The sequence below is a fragment of the Neovison vison genome, chromosome 5 (genome assembly GCF_020171115.1).
Source record: "Neovison vison isolate M4711 chromosome 5, ASM_NN_V1, whole genome shotgun sequence".
NCBI lineage: Eukaryota > Metazoa > Chordata > Mammalia > Carnivora > Mustelidae > Neogale > Neogale vison.
The window spans coordinates 152434730-152455072 of record NC_058095.1 but is presented as its reverse complement, the minus strand read 5'-3'; the positions used below and the strand labels follow the sequence as shown (position 1 = coordinate 152455072).

The 20343-nt window shown below is 45.3% G+C and overlaps 1 protein-coding gene across 3 annotated transcripts in view; it reads left to right on the top strand.

Moving 5' to 3' along the window:
• Nucleotides 1–20343, top strand: part of DZIP1 (DAZ interacting zinc finger protein 1) — a 51595-nt gene that overhangs the window by 5442 nt on the left and 25810 nt on the right. For all 3 annotated transcript variants that reach the window (XM_044249972.1, XM_044249970.1, XM_044249969.1), the window contains exons 6-10: nucleotides 5199–5283; nucleotides 7974–8098; nucleotides 10071–10232; nucleotides 14153–14290; nucleotides 15954–16016. In XM_044249972.1, coding sequence (XP_044105907.1) covers nucleotides 5199–5283; nucleotides 7974–8098; nucleotides 10071–10232; nucleotides 14153–14290; nucleotides 15954–16016 — 573 coding nt within the window. The remainder of the gene's footprint in view (nucleotides 1–5198; nucleotides 5284–7973; nucleotides 8099–10070; nucleotides 10233–14152; nucleotides 14291–15953; nucleotides 16017–20343) is intronic.

The following is a 20343-nucleotide window of genomic DNA, read 5'->3' as shown; positions in this document are numbered from 1 at the left end:
GTTTCCTCATCTGGAAAATGAGAATTTGGTAGTAGGGATACCTTTTAGGGCTATTCTGAGAATTCCATGAGTTAATGCATGTGTGGCATGAGGAGGTCTGAGGAAACGGCATCTGACATGTGCATGCGGATTTCTCTTGGTAATGAACCATGGCTACCTGTGATCTCTGCAAATCTTTACATCTTTCCTGGGAGCTGAATATTGTTGCTGTGCTTGACTCCGGGAGGGGAAGTCAAGACTGCTGCTAAGAAAAGTTGATGCATAAACTAGCCTTGGGTTCTAAGGTGTTACAAGTATTTTAACTTCAGGTTCCTGTGTTTGGGGATATTTGACTTATGATAAAATTTGCAGAAATGCGATTGGTTTTGTTGAAATAGCTATTGGACCTTCCCCATAGTCATTAAATTGTGTTTAAGTAAGAGACCACTAACAGCTGGGGAAGTCTCATGGCCATAGGTAAAGGCCAGTGCGTACCAATGATCTATCAAAAATTTTTTTTAATATTTTATTTATTTATTTGACAGAGATCACAAGTAGGCAGAGAGTCAGGCAGAGAGAGAGGAGGAAGCAGGTTCCCCATGAAGCAGAGAGCCTGATGCGGGGTTCGATCCCAGGACCCTGGGATCATGACCTGAGCCGAAGGCAGAGGCTTTAACCCACTGAGCCACTCAGGCGCCCCTATCAAATTATTTTTTTTAATTAAAAATTTAGAAGTACTGGGGCACCTGAGTGGCTCAGCGGGTTAAACCTTTGCCTTCGGCTCAGGTTATGATCTCAGGATCTTGGGATTGAGCCCCACATCGGGCTCTCTGCTCGGCATGGAGCCTACTTCCTCCTCTCTCTCTGCCTGCCTCTCTGCCTACTTGTGATCTCTGTCTGTCAAATAAATAAATAATCCTTAAAAAAAAATTAAAAATACCAATGGGATGGGTCATAAAAGGACTTAGACTCATTCTAAGAAGAATTTTTTTTTTTTTTTTTTAGATTTTATTTATTTATTTGACAGAGATCACACGTAGTCAGAGAGCCTGAGCCACCCAGGTGCCCCATTTTGTTCTTATAATCGGAAGACTTAGATTCCTCTCCATGCTTTAGCACCCCAGGCCGATTTGGGAATCTGCCAGTGAATTTCTGACCCTCGTTGCAGTTTTTCAGTGTTTTAGAATTGGAGATGAATGTGGGAGTAGCAAAAGCATGCGTTTTGCCGTCAGAGAGACATAGTTTAAAATATGCCTCTGATAATGCTGTGACCTAATTCATTCCCCATGCACCCCCCCCCAACCTGCTCAGCAGGGAGCCTGCTTCTCCCTCAGCTTGCCCCACCCCCCGCTCCTGCACACACTCTTTATCCATCTCTTTCTCTTTCTCAAAAATTAATAAAATCTTTAAAAAACAATACAAATTTTAAAAAATCACCAAGGTCATCTAGGTTTTCACCTATGTTGATTTTTAGGAGTTTTGTAGTTTCACATTCTACATTTAGGTTTGTGATCCATTTTGAGTTAGATTTTCGGAAGGATGTGAAGTCTGTGCTAATGTTCCTTTTTTTTTTTTGGCGTGTGGATGTCCAGTTGTTCCAGCATCATTGTTGAAGAAACTATCTTTGTACCATTGTATTGTTTTCTCTCCTTTTCCAAGATTAGGTGATATTCACATGGGTTTGTCTCTGGGCTCTCTCTTCTCCATTGATCTGTTCTCTAGCTAGTACTACACTGTCTTGATTACTGTTGTTTTAAGTAGTGAGTCTTAAAGTTGAGAAACGTCAGTCCTTCAACTTTGTCCTTCTCCTCCAATTCCATGTTGACTATTCTGGGTTTTTTAGCAAACTTCAGAATGAGTTTGCTGCTATTCACAAATCACTTGCTGGGATTTGGACTGGGATTGCTTTGAATCTAAAGATCAAATTAGGGAGAATTATTAACAATAATGAGTCTTCTTATCCATGAACATGGATATTCATTTATTTAGTTCTTCTTTGATTTGTTCTTCAGAACTTTGAAGCTTTCCTCATATAGATCTTGTACATATTTTGTTGGATTCATACCTAAGTACTCATTTTGGGGGGGTGCTAATGTAAATGGTAATGTGTTTTTAATTTCAAATTCCAATTTTTCATTACTGGAATATACGAAGGTTAAGCCGCTGCCTTCGGCTCAGGTCATGATCTCAGAGTCCTGGGATCGAGTCCCGCATCGGGCTCTCTGCTCAGCGGGGAGCCTGCTTCCTCCTCTCTCTCTGCCTGCCTCTCTGTCTACTTGTGATTTCTCTCTGTCAAATAAATAAATAAAATCTTAAAAAAAAAAAAAAAAAGAAAGTTGACTTTAGTATATTAACATTATATCCTACAACTTTGGTATACTTCATTATTAATTCTAAGGGTTTTTTGGTCAATTCGTTTGGATTTTCTATATACATTAGTGTCATCTGTGAACAAAGTAAATTCTGTGTCTTCCTTCCTAGGCTGTTTTTTGTTTGTTTGTTTTTTGTATTTGTTATTTCCTTTTCTTGCTGTATTACATTAGCAACGACTTCCAGTACAATGTCTGTCTCTACAGACTTGCAGTTGGTGGTTTGCCCGGTGTCTTCTCCTCTTATGGATCCAAGAAGAGTTGTTGATTTTTTAGCCTGTTCAGCTTTTTACTTATTGTTAGTATGGAATGGCAACTTTCAAGTTGTTCAAACTGAAAGTCTTCTAACTTTGTTTTGATGTTTTTGTCATATGAAAGTTCATCATTTTTTAATTTTATTTTTACTTTAAAGATTTTATTTATTAACTTGAGAGAAAGACAGCGTGCAGAGAGAGCATGAGTTCGGGGAAGGAGCAGGGGAGAGGGAGAATCAGAATCCCCACTGAACAGAGAGCCCCAACATGAAGCTAAATCCCAGAACCCTGGGATCATAACCTGAGCCAAAGGGAGACCCTTAATGGACTGAGCCACCCAGGCACCCCAGAAATTTTTCATCTTGATGCAGTCACAATGTCAGGCTTCTTTTTTGGGGAGTAGGAACCCCTTCTTACCCTGGGCTCATGGCTTTTCTGTATGATTCAAATAGTTAAAATACCTATTTTCCATTTTCAGAAATTAAAAGTCCCATATTTTAGGTTTCTTCATCCTTTCCTTTCTCTAGGGTTGTGCACAACGTTAGAGCCCACACTGACCCCTGAGTCAGGAGGACAGTCCCTAAAGTATTGTGAGGAAACTCAAGCAGTCATCAGCAGCAGAGAAGGCTAGAAAGATATGTTCAAGGTTCCCTGAAACATGATGCCAGGAAATAGGGCATCCTGGGGGTTTTCTGGAAAAGAGAATCAGAGCTTGCCATGTAGGTTTCCTGATTCAGAGTAAGGCAACGCTGTGTGCGAGTAGAATAGGTTAATAGCACATTGGCGATAAAACTGCAGAATCCAGACTGGGAGAAACTCCATAGGACACATGTTCAGTTTCTTTGGCAAGCAAATTGCAAGGAAAAAGAGAGATGGAGGGTCAACTTCTAGATAAAAGAGTTGAGAGACATGATGAGCCATTGCAGGATATGGCCTTATGTGGATCCTGATTCAAAACAAAACACTGCAACGTTTTTTTTCCTAAGGCAGTGTGTGAAATATTGGAGAAAAATAATATTTTTAATGTGTTGACATTAAGGAATTAATTTTCACATTTTATTTTTATTTTTTTAAAGATTTCATTTATTTATTTGACAGGGAGAGATCACAAGTAAGCAGAGAGGCAGGCAGAGAGAGAGGGAGAAGCAGGCTCCCTGCTGAGTAGAGAGCCAGATGCGGGGCTTGATCTCAAGGCCCTGAGACCGTGACTGGAGCCAAAGGAAAAGGCTTAACCCACTAAACCACCCAGGTGCCCATAATTTTCACATTTTAAAAGGTGGAATAATACTATTATGATGTGTAAAAAGCAAGCCCTTTTAGAGATAGACTCTGAAATACTAAGAAATAAAGATATTTAATATTCACTGTTTAATTCAGAGTAATACAGGTACAATGAAACAAGTTGAGTTTTTTGGGGTTTTTTTTAAAGATTTATTTATTTATTTGACAGAGAGAGATCACAAGCAGGCAGAGAGGCAGGCAGAGAGGGAGGAGGAAGCAGGCTCCCTGCTGAGCAAAGAGCCCGATGTGGGGCTCGATCCCAGGACCCTGAGATCATGACCTGAGCTGAAGGCAGCGGCTTAACCCACTGAGCCACCCAGGCGCCCCACAAGTTGAGTTTTTGCTTAAAATTTGAATCAATGTTAAAGTGGAAAATGGAGATATTGGTAGCACTGATTTTTTTTTTCCCCCAGTAAAATTTATTTAGGAAGCTAAACATTCCTAAGCATGTGTTCAGTCATTTATTAATGCTGGGCTGGGGATAATGCTATGAATAAGATCGACAAGAGCCCATGGCGTCAGGAATAGGATGTTCTGGAACCCAGAGGCATTGGGCAGGAGACCATAAACAAGTGAAGTGTGTACAGGTGGAAATAGGAACCGGTGAGATGTGCAATGTTGAAAATAAGGCAGCGGGATGGAACGGTGACTGGCAGGAGGACCGCCCGCGAGGGTCTGGTAGAGGACGCGCCATTCCTCCCCCGTGTGGAAGATGCTTCAGGGAAGGTCAAGAAGGAGCCAGCGGGGAAGGTCTGGGGAAGATTCAGGCAGAGGCTGAAGATGACCTGCTTGAGGGACAGAGAGAAGACCGGCCTGGCTGGAGTGTCCCGAGCAAGTTGGCGACCGGCCAGGAGCCGCCTGTCCAATGGGAGCTGCAGCCGGCATTCCTGGAAGCACCAGGTTGGGCCACCGTGGCTGCCCAGAGATAGTTTTCACTGTTTGGGGACAACACCCCAGTGTACAGTTGTCCTTTTCGTCCTGCTTTTACATATCCCTATGGGGTTAGAAAATTCCCCAGAGGTGGTGCTTTAGGGACCTCAATTTTTTTTTAAAAGATTTTATTTATTCATTTGACAGACGGAGATCACAAGTAGGCAGAGAGGCAGGCAGGGAGAGAGGAGGAAGCAGGCTCCCCGCTGAGCAGAGAGCCCGATGCGGGGCTCGATCCCAGGACCCTGGGATCATGACCTGAGCCGAAGGCAGAGGCTTTAACTCACTGAGCCACCCAGATGCCCCAGGGACCCCAATTTTAATGGAACATAGGTGGGAGGACACTGGTGACTGACCCTGGGATTTGCTGCTCTCTCCTTTTCAGTGCCATTTCTGTGACAAGGCCTTTATGAACCAAGCTTTCCTACAAAGTCACATTCAGCGGCGCCACCCCGAAGATTCTCACCTCGGTAAGTCACAGGCTCAGCAGCAAAGATCGGTTTTCCTTCGGGTGCCTGTTTCTTCTTCTCAGGGAGACGTGGTCCAGCGCATCTCTCAGTCATTAGACAAGAAAGTATCATAGTATTTGTTCATTTGTTAAGCAACGCTTGAGCCCCGACTGACTATGTGCGGTGCATGGCACCAGTCCTGGGGTCTGTCAGGAGGGGCGGAGGAGACGCACTCACACAAATAAATGAGTGGTTCTTTGCAGATGTGGCAGATGCAGCAAAGAAAATAAAGCAGGAGGATGGGCTGGGGGTGGTCAGCAAAGGCGTCCCTGAGGATATGCTAGTTGATCGCAGGCGGAATGATGAGGAGGGGCCCAGCCTGGGGAAAATCTGGAAAATGGGTATCCCAGGCAAAGGGAGTGATGACTGTGGTCGGGGTGGGGGTTGGGGATGAGGGAGAGGTGGCACAGGCACGTTTGAGGAACAGATAGAAGGTTAGTGAAGTAGAGGGAGCAAGGCAGTAGGGGGCGGGGCGTTGGGGTGGAGGGGAGGATGCTGGGTCACGTGGGACCTTGAGGATTAACGCCCCCCCCCTTACCCCGCCCCAGGCTGGCCAGGAGTGTGAGTAGCTCCTGGTGGAAAGCATAGCGGCTTTGGCGGAAGCAGGTGAAAGAGTGAGGGGGGCTGCCAGAGTAGCCCAGGCGAGTGACATGGCAGTGGGACTGGGACGGTACCAGGGAAGACCAGGTGAAGATGGAGAGGACCTGTTCCACCCAGAGACGCAGAGGTGTGAGAGCAAGAGATAAAGAAAGACAGTCCTGGGGTTTTGTCCTAGATATTTGGGTGAATGGCGGCGGTGTTGACTCAGATGGGGATCTAGGGGCGGAAGCAGATTGAGGAAGGAAGGCGGATGAGAGTTGGTGTTGGTCAGGGTGAACTCGAGTCACACATATGATCGCCATCCAAGTCGGGAGGTGGGGGGGCTGGAGCTCAAGGGAGAGGCCCAGGCTGCGGAGCTGGTCTGGAGGAGCTCACCTAGATAGGAAAGGGAAGACAGTCAAGGGCCAGCCCTCAGGCTCTCCCAACGTGGGGAGCTCAGGAAGCACAGCTGAGGGCGGTGAGGAGTAGTCAACAGAGGCAGGAGGGAGAGCTGGGAGTGTGTTGTCATGGAAACCAAGGGAAACATGGGTTTCAGGAGGGAGGCAGCGGTCAGTTTACTGAAAGTTCCTGAAGCACAGAGTGAGTTGAGGCCCAAGGATTGGTTATTGCTGTTGCGATGGCTGCTGCTGACCTTGACATAGCAGCTTCAGTGGATTGCTGGGGACAGAAGCCCAGAGGGAGTGAGCCGAGCTGAGAGTCAGGTGAGCAGGTGGTTAGTAACATTTGCTGGGAGAGACAGCAAGGGACATGAGCATTGTCTAGAGGGAAATGTGGAACCAAGGGAGAATTTTTGTTTCCATTGATGTGGGAGATACGAAAGTGTGTTTGGGTCCTTGATGTGAATTAACTATGTATAGAGGGGGAAATTAAAGAAGCAAGAGAGTGCAGGGGTTCTGTGGCTTATCCAGGAATAAACGTTCTTAAGGTAAAATAAATGCCAGGCCTCGTTTCTCTGTGAGCAGACAAAGCATTCTGCCAACTGCTTGTAGACTGGTAACCCACAGAAATTCTCATTATGGTCTTAAATGCTTTTAGCATCTAAATGGGTGTGCTGCTAGCTTGTTCCTAAATGCTTGCTCTAGTCTCCTTTTTGGGCCAGTCTATTTCCATTCTTGCCTATTTCAGACAAATAGATTTATTTAGGAAATAGCTAAGCTTTATATAAACAATTCCAACAGCGGAAAATTCCATTTGTAAGTCCTGGACTCCTGATAAGAGTTTAGCAGTGTATTGGAGAAATTGGGAAGATTAAGTATTTTAATTAAACTACCATTCTTCAGTGTGAAACTGACCTTCTTTCTCTTCTGTTTCAGTATCTTATTCTATCTCATACTCGTTTCAGAGAGTGGTTCAGACTCTGAAATGAGTATTATTTCTTCAGGTCATCTTTGAGATTCTGACTTTCTACTTTGGTTTCCATACCTTTCATGTCTACACTCACAGACACATGTATATCCATTCAGTCATGTGCACATCTTCATGTAAGTACATGTACATAATAAGTACCTTCCCTTCACTTGTTGCTTCCTTTTACAACCTTTTGGTACCTCGTTTTGGCCCTGTGGACAGCGTATGGCCCCAGTTTGCATTCTAAATACCAGCCTCTGCTTGTCTTAGCACCGATGGGGTTCTCCGGAGAGTGTGTGGTGGGAGCCAGAAGGACAGTAACCTTAGAGATTTCCAATATGGCGCTACCTGTAGTGGAAGCTATTGGCTTCTCTTCTCTTGAGACTGGCACCTCCAAGAAGAGCTCAGGATTATTCTTTGTTACCATTAGCTTACCCTGAATGGGCTCTCACACTGTCTCTGGAGGATAATCCAACCCAGTGGCTGAAATAATCTGCTACAAGTAATTCAGCACCCCATAAGGTGAAGGGCTGCAAGTAAACACTCATGAGCAAAAATTGGCTCGCGTGGCATGAAAAAGTAGTAGTAGCCCAAGTCAGAGCACTTTCCTTTGTCCTTGTCTTATCAATGAGGCTGTACCCCATAAGTTTTCAGCGAGGTTTCTGAGGAGGTGGTATTTTAACTGCATATTTCTGTTGCAACAGAGTATAAGAAAAAGGCACAGACTGATAAGCTCCAGAGTGAGATTGACATGCTCAAGGAGCAGCTGCAGCTCACCAGGTCTCAGCTGGAGGCGGCCCAGCACGCCCACGCCATCAGGTTCTCCAAGGTAGGGTACTGAGTCCTGAACCAGTGGGATGTTGGGAAGGACCCGTATGAGTTCCTTTGAAACATTTGATGGAATTCACAAGTGAAGTCCTCTGGTCCCGGGATTTCTTTATTGGGAGGTGTTTGATTAATGATTCAGTGTCCTGACTCATTATTGGTCTGTTCAGATATCCTATTCTCATGATTCAGTCTTGTTAGGTTGCCTGTTTCTAGGCATTTATCCATTTCTTTGAGACTGTCCAATTTGTTGGCATGTACCTGTATGCAGTAGATTTTTACCATCCTTTGTAATTCCGTAGTGTCGGTTGTAATGTCTCTTCTTTCCTTTATAATTTGCCTGAGTTCTTTTTCGGTTTGTGTAGCTAAAAGTTTGTCAGTTTTGTTTATCTTTAAAAAAAAAAATCTTAGTTTTGTTCATCTTTCCTATTGTTTTTCTATTCTTTATTTTATTATTTATGCTCTAATCTTTATAATTCCTTCTGCTAACTTTGAGTTTAATTTTTTTTTCCCTAGATCTTGAGGTGTGAAGTTAGATTGTTTATTTGAGATCTTTCTTTTTTTCTTGCTGTAGGCATTTTTAGCTGTAAACTTTCCTCTTAGAAGTGCTTTTGCTGTACCCCGTACATTTTGGTACGTTGTGTTTCCATTTTCGTTTATCCTGAGATATTTTTGACATCCCTTTTGATTCCTTCTTTGATCCATTGGTTGTTCAAGAGTTAATTTCCATGTATCTGTAAATGTTCCAATTTTCCTCCTGTTACTGATTTCTAGTTTCATACCATTGTGGTCAGGAAAGATACTTGACATAATTTTAGTCTTCTTGAGTTGGATGGCCTGTCTAAGGAGTATTAAAGTCCTCCATGATTATCGTGTTGCTCTTTATGTTTCGTTTTTCTTTTGTTAGTATATGCCTTATAAATTTGGTGCTGCAATATTGGACACATAAATATTTACAATTCTTATATCTTCTTGATGATTGGTCTCTTTAATATTGTATAATAACCTTCTTTGTTTCTTGAGATCTCTCTCTCTTTTTATTTTTCTCTCTCTTTTTTTAATGTAGGTGTTTACAGCTATAAATTTCCCTCTGAGCACTGCTTTGGCTACTTTTTTTAAATTTTCAGTATGTTGTATGTTCAGATATCCTATTTTTATTTTTTTTCATCTCAAAGTATTTTCTGCTTGTCCTAGTGAGTTTTTCTTTGGCCCATTGGTTGCCTAAGAATACATTGTTTAATTTTCAAGTATTCATGAATTTTCTAGTTTTTCTTCTGTTATTAATTTCTGGCTTCATTATGTCATGGTTGGGAATACACTTAGCATGATTTCAGTCTTTAAAATTTATTGAGAATCTTTTATGACCTAAAATATGGTCTATCCTGGTGAATCTTCCATGTGCATTTAGCAAGAAGGTATGTTTTGGGGTCGCTGGGTGCAGTGTTGTCTGTGTCAGACTGCGTTTATTTATCATGTTAAGCCCCCAATTAGGTAAAAAACCAAAAAGTTTAAGTCATTGAGAAATGAAAGGTTGATTGACTAGACCTTGAATTTAGCTTGTATAAATATGAATTTGTGTTTTTGGGCGATGAGATGGGGCTATTCTCTCTAAATGGATACAGTCTTGAGAGTGGTTCCTCTGCTCAATAGACATTTTCTTTTAAAGTATGTTTATATTTTACATATTATTGCATACCTATTATGCAAATTCATAGATCACAGAACTCTACTCTTGAGACTTTGGGCATCTGTATTTGTACTTTAAGAGATGTAAGGACAGAAGGATGCTGTGTGCTGTTTTTGGTTTAGAAAAAATCCCTGTGCACATGGCCAGAATAGGAAGTGAGACTGCAAACCTAACTGATACACACAATATTAGCTGCCACACTGGAGGTGAAGCTATGTCCATTTATTTAAAATTTTACATATTTGCTTCTTATCAGAACTTTTAAAGCCATGCATTAAAATAATTTCAGGAATATGAAATGCAAAAAACAAAAGAGGAAGAATTTCTCAAGTTATTTGATAGATGGAAGGAAGAAGAAAAGGAGAAACTGGTTGGTGAAATGGAAAAAGTCAAGGAAATGTTTATGAAGGAGTTTAAAGAATTGACTTCCAAGAATTCAGCATTAGAATATGTAAGTATTAAGCCAAAAAGTCCTCATAATATTGGTAGGGTTGTTGCCTTGAGAGGTGGTGTTAGATTGGCATTATGGCCAGCAGATCTAGAAATTACTTCATTGTGCCCAGACACCCCTCTTCCTGAGAGTGGTGAGGGAACCCAAGACATACAGAAGACAGAGCAAGTTAGCAAAGGTGTCTTTGAGAGTGGGAGCTTTGGTCCCAAACGTATGTGCAGAACACTTGGTACATTTGAGGGGCACCTGGCTGGCTCAGTCACTGGGGCGCGGACTCTTGATCTCAGAGTTGCGAGCTCAAGCCCCACGTTGGGGGGAGATATTATTTAAAAATAAAATTGTTTTTTTTCTTAAAGATTTTATGTATTTGTTAGAGAGAGAGAGAGAGAGAGTTGAAGCAGGGGGAGTGGAAGAACAAAGGGAGAAGTAGGTTCCCTGCTAAGCAAGGAACCCCATGTGGGACTTAATCCTAGGACCCTGGGGTCATGACCTGAGCCAAAGGCAGATGCTGAACTGACTGAGCCATGCAGGTGTCCCGGAAGTTAAATGAAATCTTAAAAAAAGAACACTTCATACATTTAGTACCTTTGGTCAGATCATAGAACAGGGTCTCTCTTTTCTTAGCCGGCCATAAACCATAAACCCTTCCACGAGTTTTGAAGCTTTCAAAGTTCCAAAAGAACTTTCTGGAAAGGCTGGCACAGGTCACCATTGTGGAAGCCAACCCAGAAAGACAGAAGTAGAACCTCTTACCAGTTCCCTTTCAGATCTCCAGCCTGGTCAGTGAGGAGGACAGGAGGTCTGAACAAGCAGGATGTGGCTAAATGAGCCCTCATCCCCTGTGGGAGCGACCTTGGTCCACACTGCCCTGGTCACATGCATAGACAGAGACACGCCTTGCTGGGCTGGGACCTCAAACTCTGTGACAGTGGCCATTGCCTTCCCTCCAAGAATGACTTGAGCTGGATGGGCAGCTCAGTCAGGAGTCGCCCTTGGGGAAAGAAAACAAGATCCTTGAGCTCCCTCTAGGGGACAAGCTTTGTAAACTAAAATGGAGGGGTATTTTTGGACCATGGCTAAGGAGGGCCTTCTCTAAAAACACGAACTTTTGCACGGAGGTTGGCAAACCACGAACTGTGAGCTGAGTCTGGCGTGCCACCCATTTTTGTATGGCCAGCGAGTTAAGAAAGGTTTTAATATTTCTAGATGGTTGAAAAGAGTCATAAGAGTATTTCACGACACAAAAATTACATGAAGTTCCCATTTCCATGTCCACAAATAAAGTTTTATTGGCACCCAACCACACATGTTCCTTTACATTTTGTCCCTTGTGCTTTTGTGCGGGGCCCGTAGACTGGGTGGTCATGACCAAGACCTTGTGTTTCTCCAGAAGCCGGCAGACTGTCCAGCTCTTGACAGAAAAATCCTGCCAACCCGTCCTATCTTTATAAAGCAGATGTGGCAAAATGTTAACAATTGAAATGGGTGTTCATTATACCGTTCTTTCCATTTTTCTCTAAGTTGTAATTTGCAAATTTAAAAGCTGAGGGGAGATAAAAGTGGATGGCACATTGGGTCTTTTTGTGTAGGGCTTCCTTCAGGCAACTTCCCGTTGGATCAGCTGGTCTTGCCTGTTGCTGGTCCTGAGCATCAGGACTCTGAGGCAGTCATTTCTCTGTCCGTGGTTTCTTCTCCCACCCGTGCCCCGGGGACCCCTCCTGCACTCCTAACTGTGGCTCAAAGTGGGGTGCCGCATCACCCACTGGTGGATTGCGGTACCAGTCCGTTTAAGACTGCCTTCTCAGGGCCGCCTGAGGGGCTCAGTCGGTTAAACATCTGACTTAAGGTTTTGGCGCAGGTCATGATTTCAGGGTTGTGAGATTGAGTCCTACTTTGGGCCCCACTGGGCACAGCGGGGCCTGCTTAAGAGTCTTTCTCTTCCCCCCTTACACCCTCAAAAAGAAAAAACTGTCTTCTCACACCTGCATCAAGGCCAGACTCGTTTTTTTCCCTTATGATAAGCTGCTAATTAGAGTTCTTTTGCCTGAAAGTCCCTCCATGGTCCTGCCCCCAGGAAAATAGTGGGTTGGGACTTTGTCCAACATGGGACTTTTATTTTTACCACTCCTACTTTTTTTGGGTAAAAAACAGCTTTACTGAGATTTAACGTATAGACCATAAAACTCACCTACTTCAAGTATACAGTTCTGTGGTTTCTAGTATGTTCCCAGAGTTGCGCAGCCATCCTCACATACTCTGAAAGGATTATCTCCCGGGGAGCAGCCCTGTGCCCACTGGCACTCCCTCCCGCAAGCTCCTGGCGACCACACGTCTACTTTCTACCTCTGCAGATCTGCCTATTTTGGGCGTTTCCTTTGAATTGAAGCATATAACATGTGAGGTTTTGTGAGCAGCTGCTCCCAGTTAGTGCCATGTTTTCAAACCTCATCTGCGTCATGAGGAAGGGACGTCTCTGTCCCATTGTGTCATGCCTTTGTTATTGCCACCTGATGTCCCATTGCATGCGTGTCACATTTCCTCTGTCTGTTCATCAGGGGACCACTTGTGGGTGTTGGCCTTTTTCAGCTATAGTTGGTTTTTAATATTATTATTTACAATAAGCTCCATTTTTAGAGTACAGAAAATGTCTTAGAAATGCTCCTTGCCTACCCCTGTACACAGTTGTCCATACTACTGGCATCCTAAATGAGTGTGGCCCATTTGTTTAGTTGAGAAACCCGTATTGATAGAGTAGAAATAGCCAGACTCCGTACTTCAGTCCAGCTTCTTGAACTTTTAGCTGATGTCACTTTTCTGTTCCAGGATTCTATCCGGGATGCTGCCTGATATGTAGTTGTCCCATCCCTTTGGGCTCCTATCTGGGATAGTGTCTCTGACTTGTTTTCGGTGACCTGGACAATTTTGAGGAGTACTTTTCGGGAGGATTCTCTCTACGGGAATTTATCCCATAGTCTTCTCATGCCTACACTGGGCTTATGAGTTTGAGGAATGAAATCCTCAGAGCTAAAATACAGTTTTCATCACATCAGACCACTCTCCTCATGATATGTGATTGTTAGTGTTGACCTTGGTCACCTGGCTGAGGTAGTGTCTGTCAGGTTCCTCCAATGAAAAGCCACCCCCAACCCCCGTTTCCTGCTGTACTGTTTGAAAAGAAGTTGCTGTGTTCAGCCCAGAGTTAGGCAGGAAAGCTATGCTCCCCACCCTTTTATTTTTTCAGTTAACATGTTACCTTCTGTGGCTTTTCTGGGGGTTTTTACCGCTGGTGACCTGGGGAATAACATAACAAGTGAAAGAAAGAATTAAAAGCCCCATGTCCGGGCGCCTGGGTGGCTCAGTGGGTTAAGCCGCTGCCTTCGGCTCAGGTCATGATCTCAGGGTCCTGGGATCGAGGCCCGCATCGGGCTCTCTGCTCAGCAGGGAGCCTGCTTCCTCCTCCTTCTCTCTCTACCTGCCTCTCTGCCTACTTGTAATCTCTCTCTGTCAAATAAATAAATAAAATCTTTAAAAAAAAAAAAATGTCCCTCACGGATTATGGGCACAGTTGCTGAATGAGGCTGGCCTTGGCACCCAGTTATCGTGAGAACCAGCTGCTCCTAGTTCCTCTGTTCCTGGCAACCGTTATGTGCGCATCGGAAAATGTAAGACCCCTGGTATAAGATTAGAAAGTTGGGTTTTTCCTTTCCCTTTTTCACCCCATACACGTTCTGTTGGAAAACTGAAAGCAGGGGCGAGAACACTGGAAAGCCAGCAGGTGAGAGAAGTGGGAGAAGCACAGGGAGCCTCCAGTAGGACAGTCAGATTTCACAGTGGCTCCATTGCTCCCCAATTTCACTCTCTGTTTCCATCTTACAAAAGTACAAACATCCATACCAGTCGGTTTGTATCTTATTTTCTAGCAACTGTCAGAAATCCAGAAGTCCAACATGCAGATCAAGTCCAACATAGGCACGTTAAAGGATGCCCATGAATTTAAAGAAGAACGTCCTCAGTATCCCCAAGATTTCCAAAATGTGATGCAGTTTCTTGACAGCCAGGTATGTACCCGCGGGTAGTCACTGCCGGAGGGCCTGATTTTAATTAGTGAAGCAGTGTACAGCAGGCCTTACCTACAGAAAAGGGATTTGTCTGTCAGTGGCCACGAAGCTGACTCTTTTCTTCTTGTCTCCGGATACCTAATAACGGGTGTTCATTAGATGCTTGTTGATTGACTAATCGATGTAGATCTAGAACAGTTGGCAAAATTGTTGCCTTTTTTGCTAACATGGTAATACCCTGAATTGTTTGGGATTACCTTAAGAGTTTATTTTTCATATTTCAGATGTAGGTCTCACTTTCAAAAGGCACAGAAAGACACGCTGAAGCACCGACTTAATTTTTAGAGCTTGAGTATAAGGCTATGTTGGTGTACTGATGGTCTTTTTCATTTATCAAACTTAATTATAGTGGCCCTCCGTAAGCAGCTTGGCAATTTTGGTCATACTGGTTTAGGGGAAAATTGTTTTTTTACCAGGAAGTAAATAGAGATCCAAGTTTATGAATTCAAGATTTTGTTAAAAAACAAAGCAAAAAAAAAAAAACAGTAACATTTTTAAAAAAGGAAGTGTGTTTTTGAAATATAGACAACGACTCCTGTTGCGTACTTTGCCACCCATGTCTTGCCTCCCTTCCTGCAGTCCACCTTCCATCCTGCAGCCAGGCTGACCACGTCACTGTCCCGTCTTATCCTTCCAAGTCTGGAATCCTTAACCGGTCGTCAGAGTCCCTGAGGATCTGGACCCTGCGCCATCCCCCACCATTCTTGGCTTTACCTGAAGGTCCCCGCTGCACCAGATATGAGAGCTCATGGCTCCCCAAACACGGCTTTCTGGGTTTTGCTTTGGCCCTTGTGGCTTTCTTTGTCATGTCCTTCTTGGAGTTTCAGGACTTCTGGCTTCAGCTGGTGTGACTCCTCTTCCAGAGTGTTCTCTTGGACTCTGGGTGATGGCCTGTCTGTAGTCCCCCACGCGGGACCTGCTCACATACCCATTGCGGGGGGACTCTCCATTGTTAAGTTGGCTTTCCTCTGGCGCAGGGCAGAGCATGTCCCCTAGTCCTCCCCTCGTGGGCCACGGCAGTGAGGTCCCTGGGACATGGTGATAGACCAAGAATCGTGTCCCCTACTGACCTGTTGATAGTTGCTCCCCACCAGCTGGTCTCAGGAATTGAAGGACCCAGTTATGAAATCCCAAGATCCTGCCTACATTTCTCATTTCCTTTCTGTGAGCTCTGGTGTCAGATCAGAACCGCAGGCCTCAGAAACCTCGGTCTTGTCTCTTAGCTCCTCAAACTGGCACACGAGCGCGTATTCTTGAAAATAATTTTTTCGGAGCACGGCCATGCCCACTCGTGTATTACCTATGGATGTTCTCCTACTGCTGGTAGTAAAGATCGAGTCATGTGACCCCCAGAGCCTAAAGTTGTCCTAGTAGCCCCTTAGCAGAAAATGTTTGCAGACCCTTGCCGTAGAGTTTAAGATTAAAACCAAGTGAAATGGGTTTAAACATTTTTGAGTCTTTGTAGTTTAAAAAAAAAAAAAATGCCTCTACAATGTCTCCAGGGAGGTAACTGGGTTCCATAGGACCCACCAAAAACTTGCATTTCAAGTGGATTTTACTGCTGTGGCTGCATGTGAATTCCTCTGGTTTTCCTATGTCGTAGGAAAGCAAGTGGACCGCACGAGTTCAAGCTCTTCATCAAGAACACAAGAAAGAGAAGGGTCGGGTAAGATTGAGAAGGCAATGGTCTGTCAGTGTCATTTTTTAAAAGAGTATATATATATTATTTCTCTACCACAAAGATAGTCTTTGTCTGCTTCATAGACTTTGTGGAGAAATGTGTGGCAAAATTTAAATTTTATAATTTAATTATAAAATATTTAATAATTCGGGGTGCCTGAGTGTCTCGGTCGGTTAAGCATCTGCCTCCGGCTTCCATCATGATCTCAGGGTCCTGGGATCAAGCCCCGCATGGAGGGGTTGGGGGGAGTCTGCCTCTCCCCCTCTCTCTACCTCCCCCTGCTTGTTCTCTCTCTTTCTCTCTCAAATAAATATATCTTTTAAAAAATAAAATTACTTAAAATTCAATAACCCCTGCCACGACTTTGTTATAATTTTTCTCAGTCTGTGTTCTATGCCGTAAATATTGGTTTCCGTAATATGGAAACCCATACGCATAGTCTCACAAATCTTGAATCATGCCTTATAACTGTGCATACTTTTTGCTTAATATATCACAAACATTCTCCTGTTCTAAAATAGTCATCAAAATCGTGATGTTTTAATGGCTGGAGAAGGCTCTTAACGATGTTTCATAAGTTATTTAGTGATTCCTTCCTTGTTGAACACATCGTTTCTGACTTTTCCATCTTTTAGGGTAGCCATCTTGATACTTTGTAAGAAAAGCAGGGATTGCGCATGTTAAAATCATTTTAATGAAAACAGTTTGATGTTAACACTGCTTTTCAGCAGAGAGTAACACAGATCGAAATGGGGAAGTGTTCACGCTGGTGCAGAAAACCTAAAGTACTTTCATTTGAGATTTTAGGATAGGAAAACTTCTGTTTCTTTTTTCACTCTGTATGTATTTTATAGCCCTTTGTGTCCCGTGTGTCTTAGCCTGTTTGGCTGCTATGACACAATATGGTAGACCAGGTCGCTGACAAAGAACAGGCATGTATTTCTCATAGTCTGGGGCTCTAGGGATCGAGCAGAGATTTCGTGTGGTCAGGGTGTGGCTGTGTGTGGGTGTAAGGCCCCTGTTTATTTCTCTAGCCTAAACCACCCTCAGCTGCGGAGGGGCTAGCTAGCTTTGGACCTGGTATCTCCAGGCTCCCTGAGTTTAGCAGATCTCAGACGATGTGTTTTTTTGTTTTGTTTTGTTTTTCTAATTTATTTTTTATTTATTTTCAGCATAACAGTATTCATTATTTTTGCACCACACCCGATGCTCCATGCAATCTGTGCCTTCTCTAATACCCACCACCTGGTTCCCCCAACCCCCCACTCCCGGCCCCTTCAAAACCCTCAGATTGTTTTTCAGAGTCCATAGTCTCTCACGGTTTACCTCCCCTTCCAATTTCCCCCAACTCCTTTCTCCTCTCTAACTCCCCGTGTCCTCCATGCTATTTGTTATGCTCCACAAATAAGTGAAACCATATGATAGTTGACTCTCTCTGCTTGACTTATTTCACTCAGCATAATCTCTTTCAGTCCCGTCCATGTTGCTACAAAAGCTGGGTATTCATCCTTCCTGATGGAGGCATAATACTCCATAGTGTATATGGACCAATCTTCCTTATCCATTCGTCCGTTGAAGGGCATCTTGGTTCTTTCCACAGTTTGGCGACCGTGGCCATTGCTGCTATAAACATTGGGGTACAGATGGCCCTTCTTTTCACGACATCTGTATCTTTGGGGTAAATACCCAGGAGTGCAATGGCAGGGTCATAGGGAAGCTCTATTTTTAATTTCTTGAGGAATCTCCACACTGTTCTCCAAAGAGGCTGCACCAACCTGCATTCCCACCAACAGTGTAGAGGGTTCCCCTTTCTCCACATCCCCTCCAACACATGTTGTTTCCTGTCAGACGATGTGTTTTCCTTTGTCCAGTGTCATCCTGGTCGGGGCGATCCGGTGCCCACCGTGAGCCCCATCTGTCCCTCAGTGCCCAGCTCCCAGCCGTCAGCAGGGCCTTCCATGTGTCTCGTATCTGTGTTCTTCTGCCCACTTCATTTCCATTGCTTTTCCCTTCCACCGAGCCCCTGCCCTTTCTAAAAGGATCCCGCAACTGGTGTCCCAGTTCCAACCTACCCCTTTCCCAGTTTGCTCTCCGGAGAGCAGAAGAGTCCCCCTGGCAGCCGGCCATCCCGATCCTCTCTCCAGACTGAACTCTTTCTGACTACAAGAGCCTTCTGGTCACTTCGAGAACATGCTGACCTTTTTCTCTTTCCACCAGGGGTTTTGTTGCTGGGCTGTCCTTCCATTTGCTCTCCACGTGTCTGGCTCCTTCCCTCTGTATGGCTGCTCTGTGGGTGTCGCACATTACCAGCAGCTGGTTATCTCTCAGTATCCATGTCACCCGGGTGCCTGTCTGGGTCCTGTCCTCGGGGTCTCACAGCTGCATTCCGGCTGTCCGGCTGGCTGTGTTCTCATCCGAGGCTCAGGGTCAAACCAAGCCTGGTCAGGTTATAGGCAATATGTGGCTCCTTCAGGCTCACCATAGGATCAGGACCCTGAGCTCCACAGCTCAGTACCCGGCTGTTGACTTCGTGACGGCCAGCCGGGGAGGGGCTGGCCTGAATGAGACCTGCCCACATAGGATGATCTTTCTTTTCCTGAACTCAGAGTCAGCGGACAAGGGACTTCAATTCCATCTGTCAAGTCCCTCGCGCACGCTTGCCGTATTGTGCTGTTGGAGCACATCTTTGATCCCAGCCAGCCCATGTCTTGGTCTGCGCACGCTGCTGGCTTTAAACAATGGACATTTCTTTCTCTGGAGGCCGGGAAGTGGTGCGGTCAAGGCTCTGGGCAGTTCACCTCCTGGTGAGATCCCTGTGGCCGATGGCTGTCCTCTGTGTCTTCAGGGGCAGGGAGAAAAGGAAAGCCTGGGCCCTGGTTTCTTCTAAGAGCACTAATCCCATCGTGACCCTACCCTAATTCATCCAAACCTAATCACCCCCCAAAGGCCCCGCCTCCTAAAACCACCATGTAGGGGATTAGGGCTTCAAGCTATGAATTTGGTGGAGAGCGGCACGAACACTCAGTTCGTTAACTCCGCCAAGGGAAAGGGATTATACAGGGCATGCACTCTGGGGGTGCAGACTTGAGGGCCGTGTAGAATTCTCTCTGCCACAGCCCCTTCTGCCCTTGGCTTCCAGGTCACCGGACGCCGTGTAAGTAGGTAGCCACCTCCCTCACGGGTCCGACCACATGGTCGCATGTGGTTCTTTGATGATGTAGTCACTTGTTTACTGTGTGTCTCTCCAGCCGGATCCCTAGCCCCGTGAGGAAGGGGCTCCGTGTATTTTGTTCTCTGTTGTATTTTGGGTACGACTAACTACCCAACATATGATTGGCGTTCGTTAAATATTTGCGGAACCCACACGGAGGGTGGCTAGTCGGCCCGCAAGGGGAGCGTTCAACCTTGCCTTTCTGGGTGGGGAAATGCTGCGCGTAGGGTCTGGTCTGGAAGAGCCAGGTTCGAAGAGTCGTCTGTGGGGATGACTGCAGGTTTGAACCTCCTAAACTCGGGGTCCTGCTTGTCAGCCTCGTCGCGTTGCTCCTCTGTCAGGCACCGAGCCAGCTCGCGAGGGGAACCGGCAGGGACGACTCAGAGCCGTTGCTTTTCTGGGGAAACGTGGCATCCCCTGGAGAGGTTCTAAGGTAGTAGTTCTGAACCTGGGACTGCAGAACGACCAGTGGCTCTTTGCCAGAACACACACCCCAGCTGCACCGCACGGGATCCCGATCCGGTCTCGGGTGGGGCGTGTGTATTACGGGGCGGGGGGCACTAGATCCCCCGATGATTTCCACGGTTTGAACCACCGTCCTTATCATCTGACGTTCTACCCTAATCCTTCAAGGCGTCTTCTAGCATTGGTACTTAGGGACAGAATTCGGGCTTCCGGATGAATAGGGCTTGGTGTTCAGTTCTGGCTCCTTTAAAGCCTCCGGTGTCCCAGACCGGCGTGGGAACCGTCGGTTCAGTGGCCCTCTGGCAGGAACAGAACGCAAGTGGCCGATCTGCACACTTGGTCACCGCAAGTCCTGATGGAAGGACCGCCCAGTGGCGGGTTGGAGGAGGGGGGAGAGGTCTTCCCTGGTTCTGAGTGAGGCGCCTTGCCCTGGGGGTGTGGGGGTTTCGCTCTGCCGCTAGGCTACGCTGCTCCATTGTCTGCTGGTTTTCGCTCTGAAGCTGCTTTCTTCTTCCTTAATTTCTCTTAAACCCGAACAGAGGGGAGAATTCAATCAGGTTTGGTAATCTCTGCCTGAGACCTAACTATTAATTATTCCACATGATTGCTGCCTACTGGTCCTACAATGCACATATT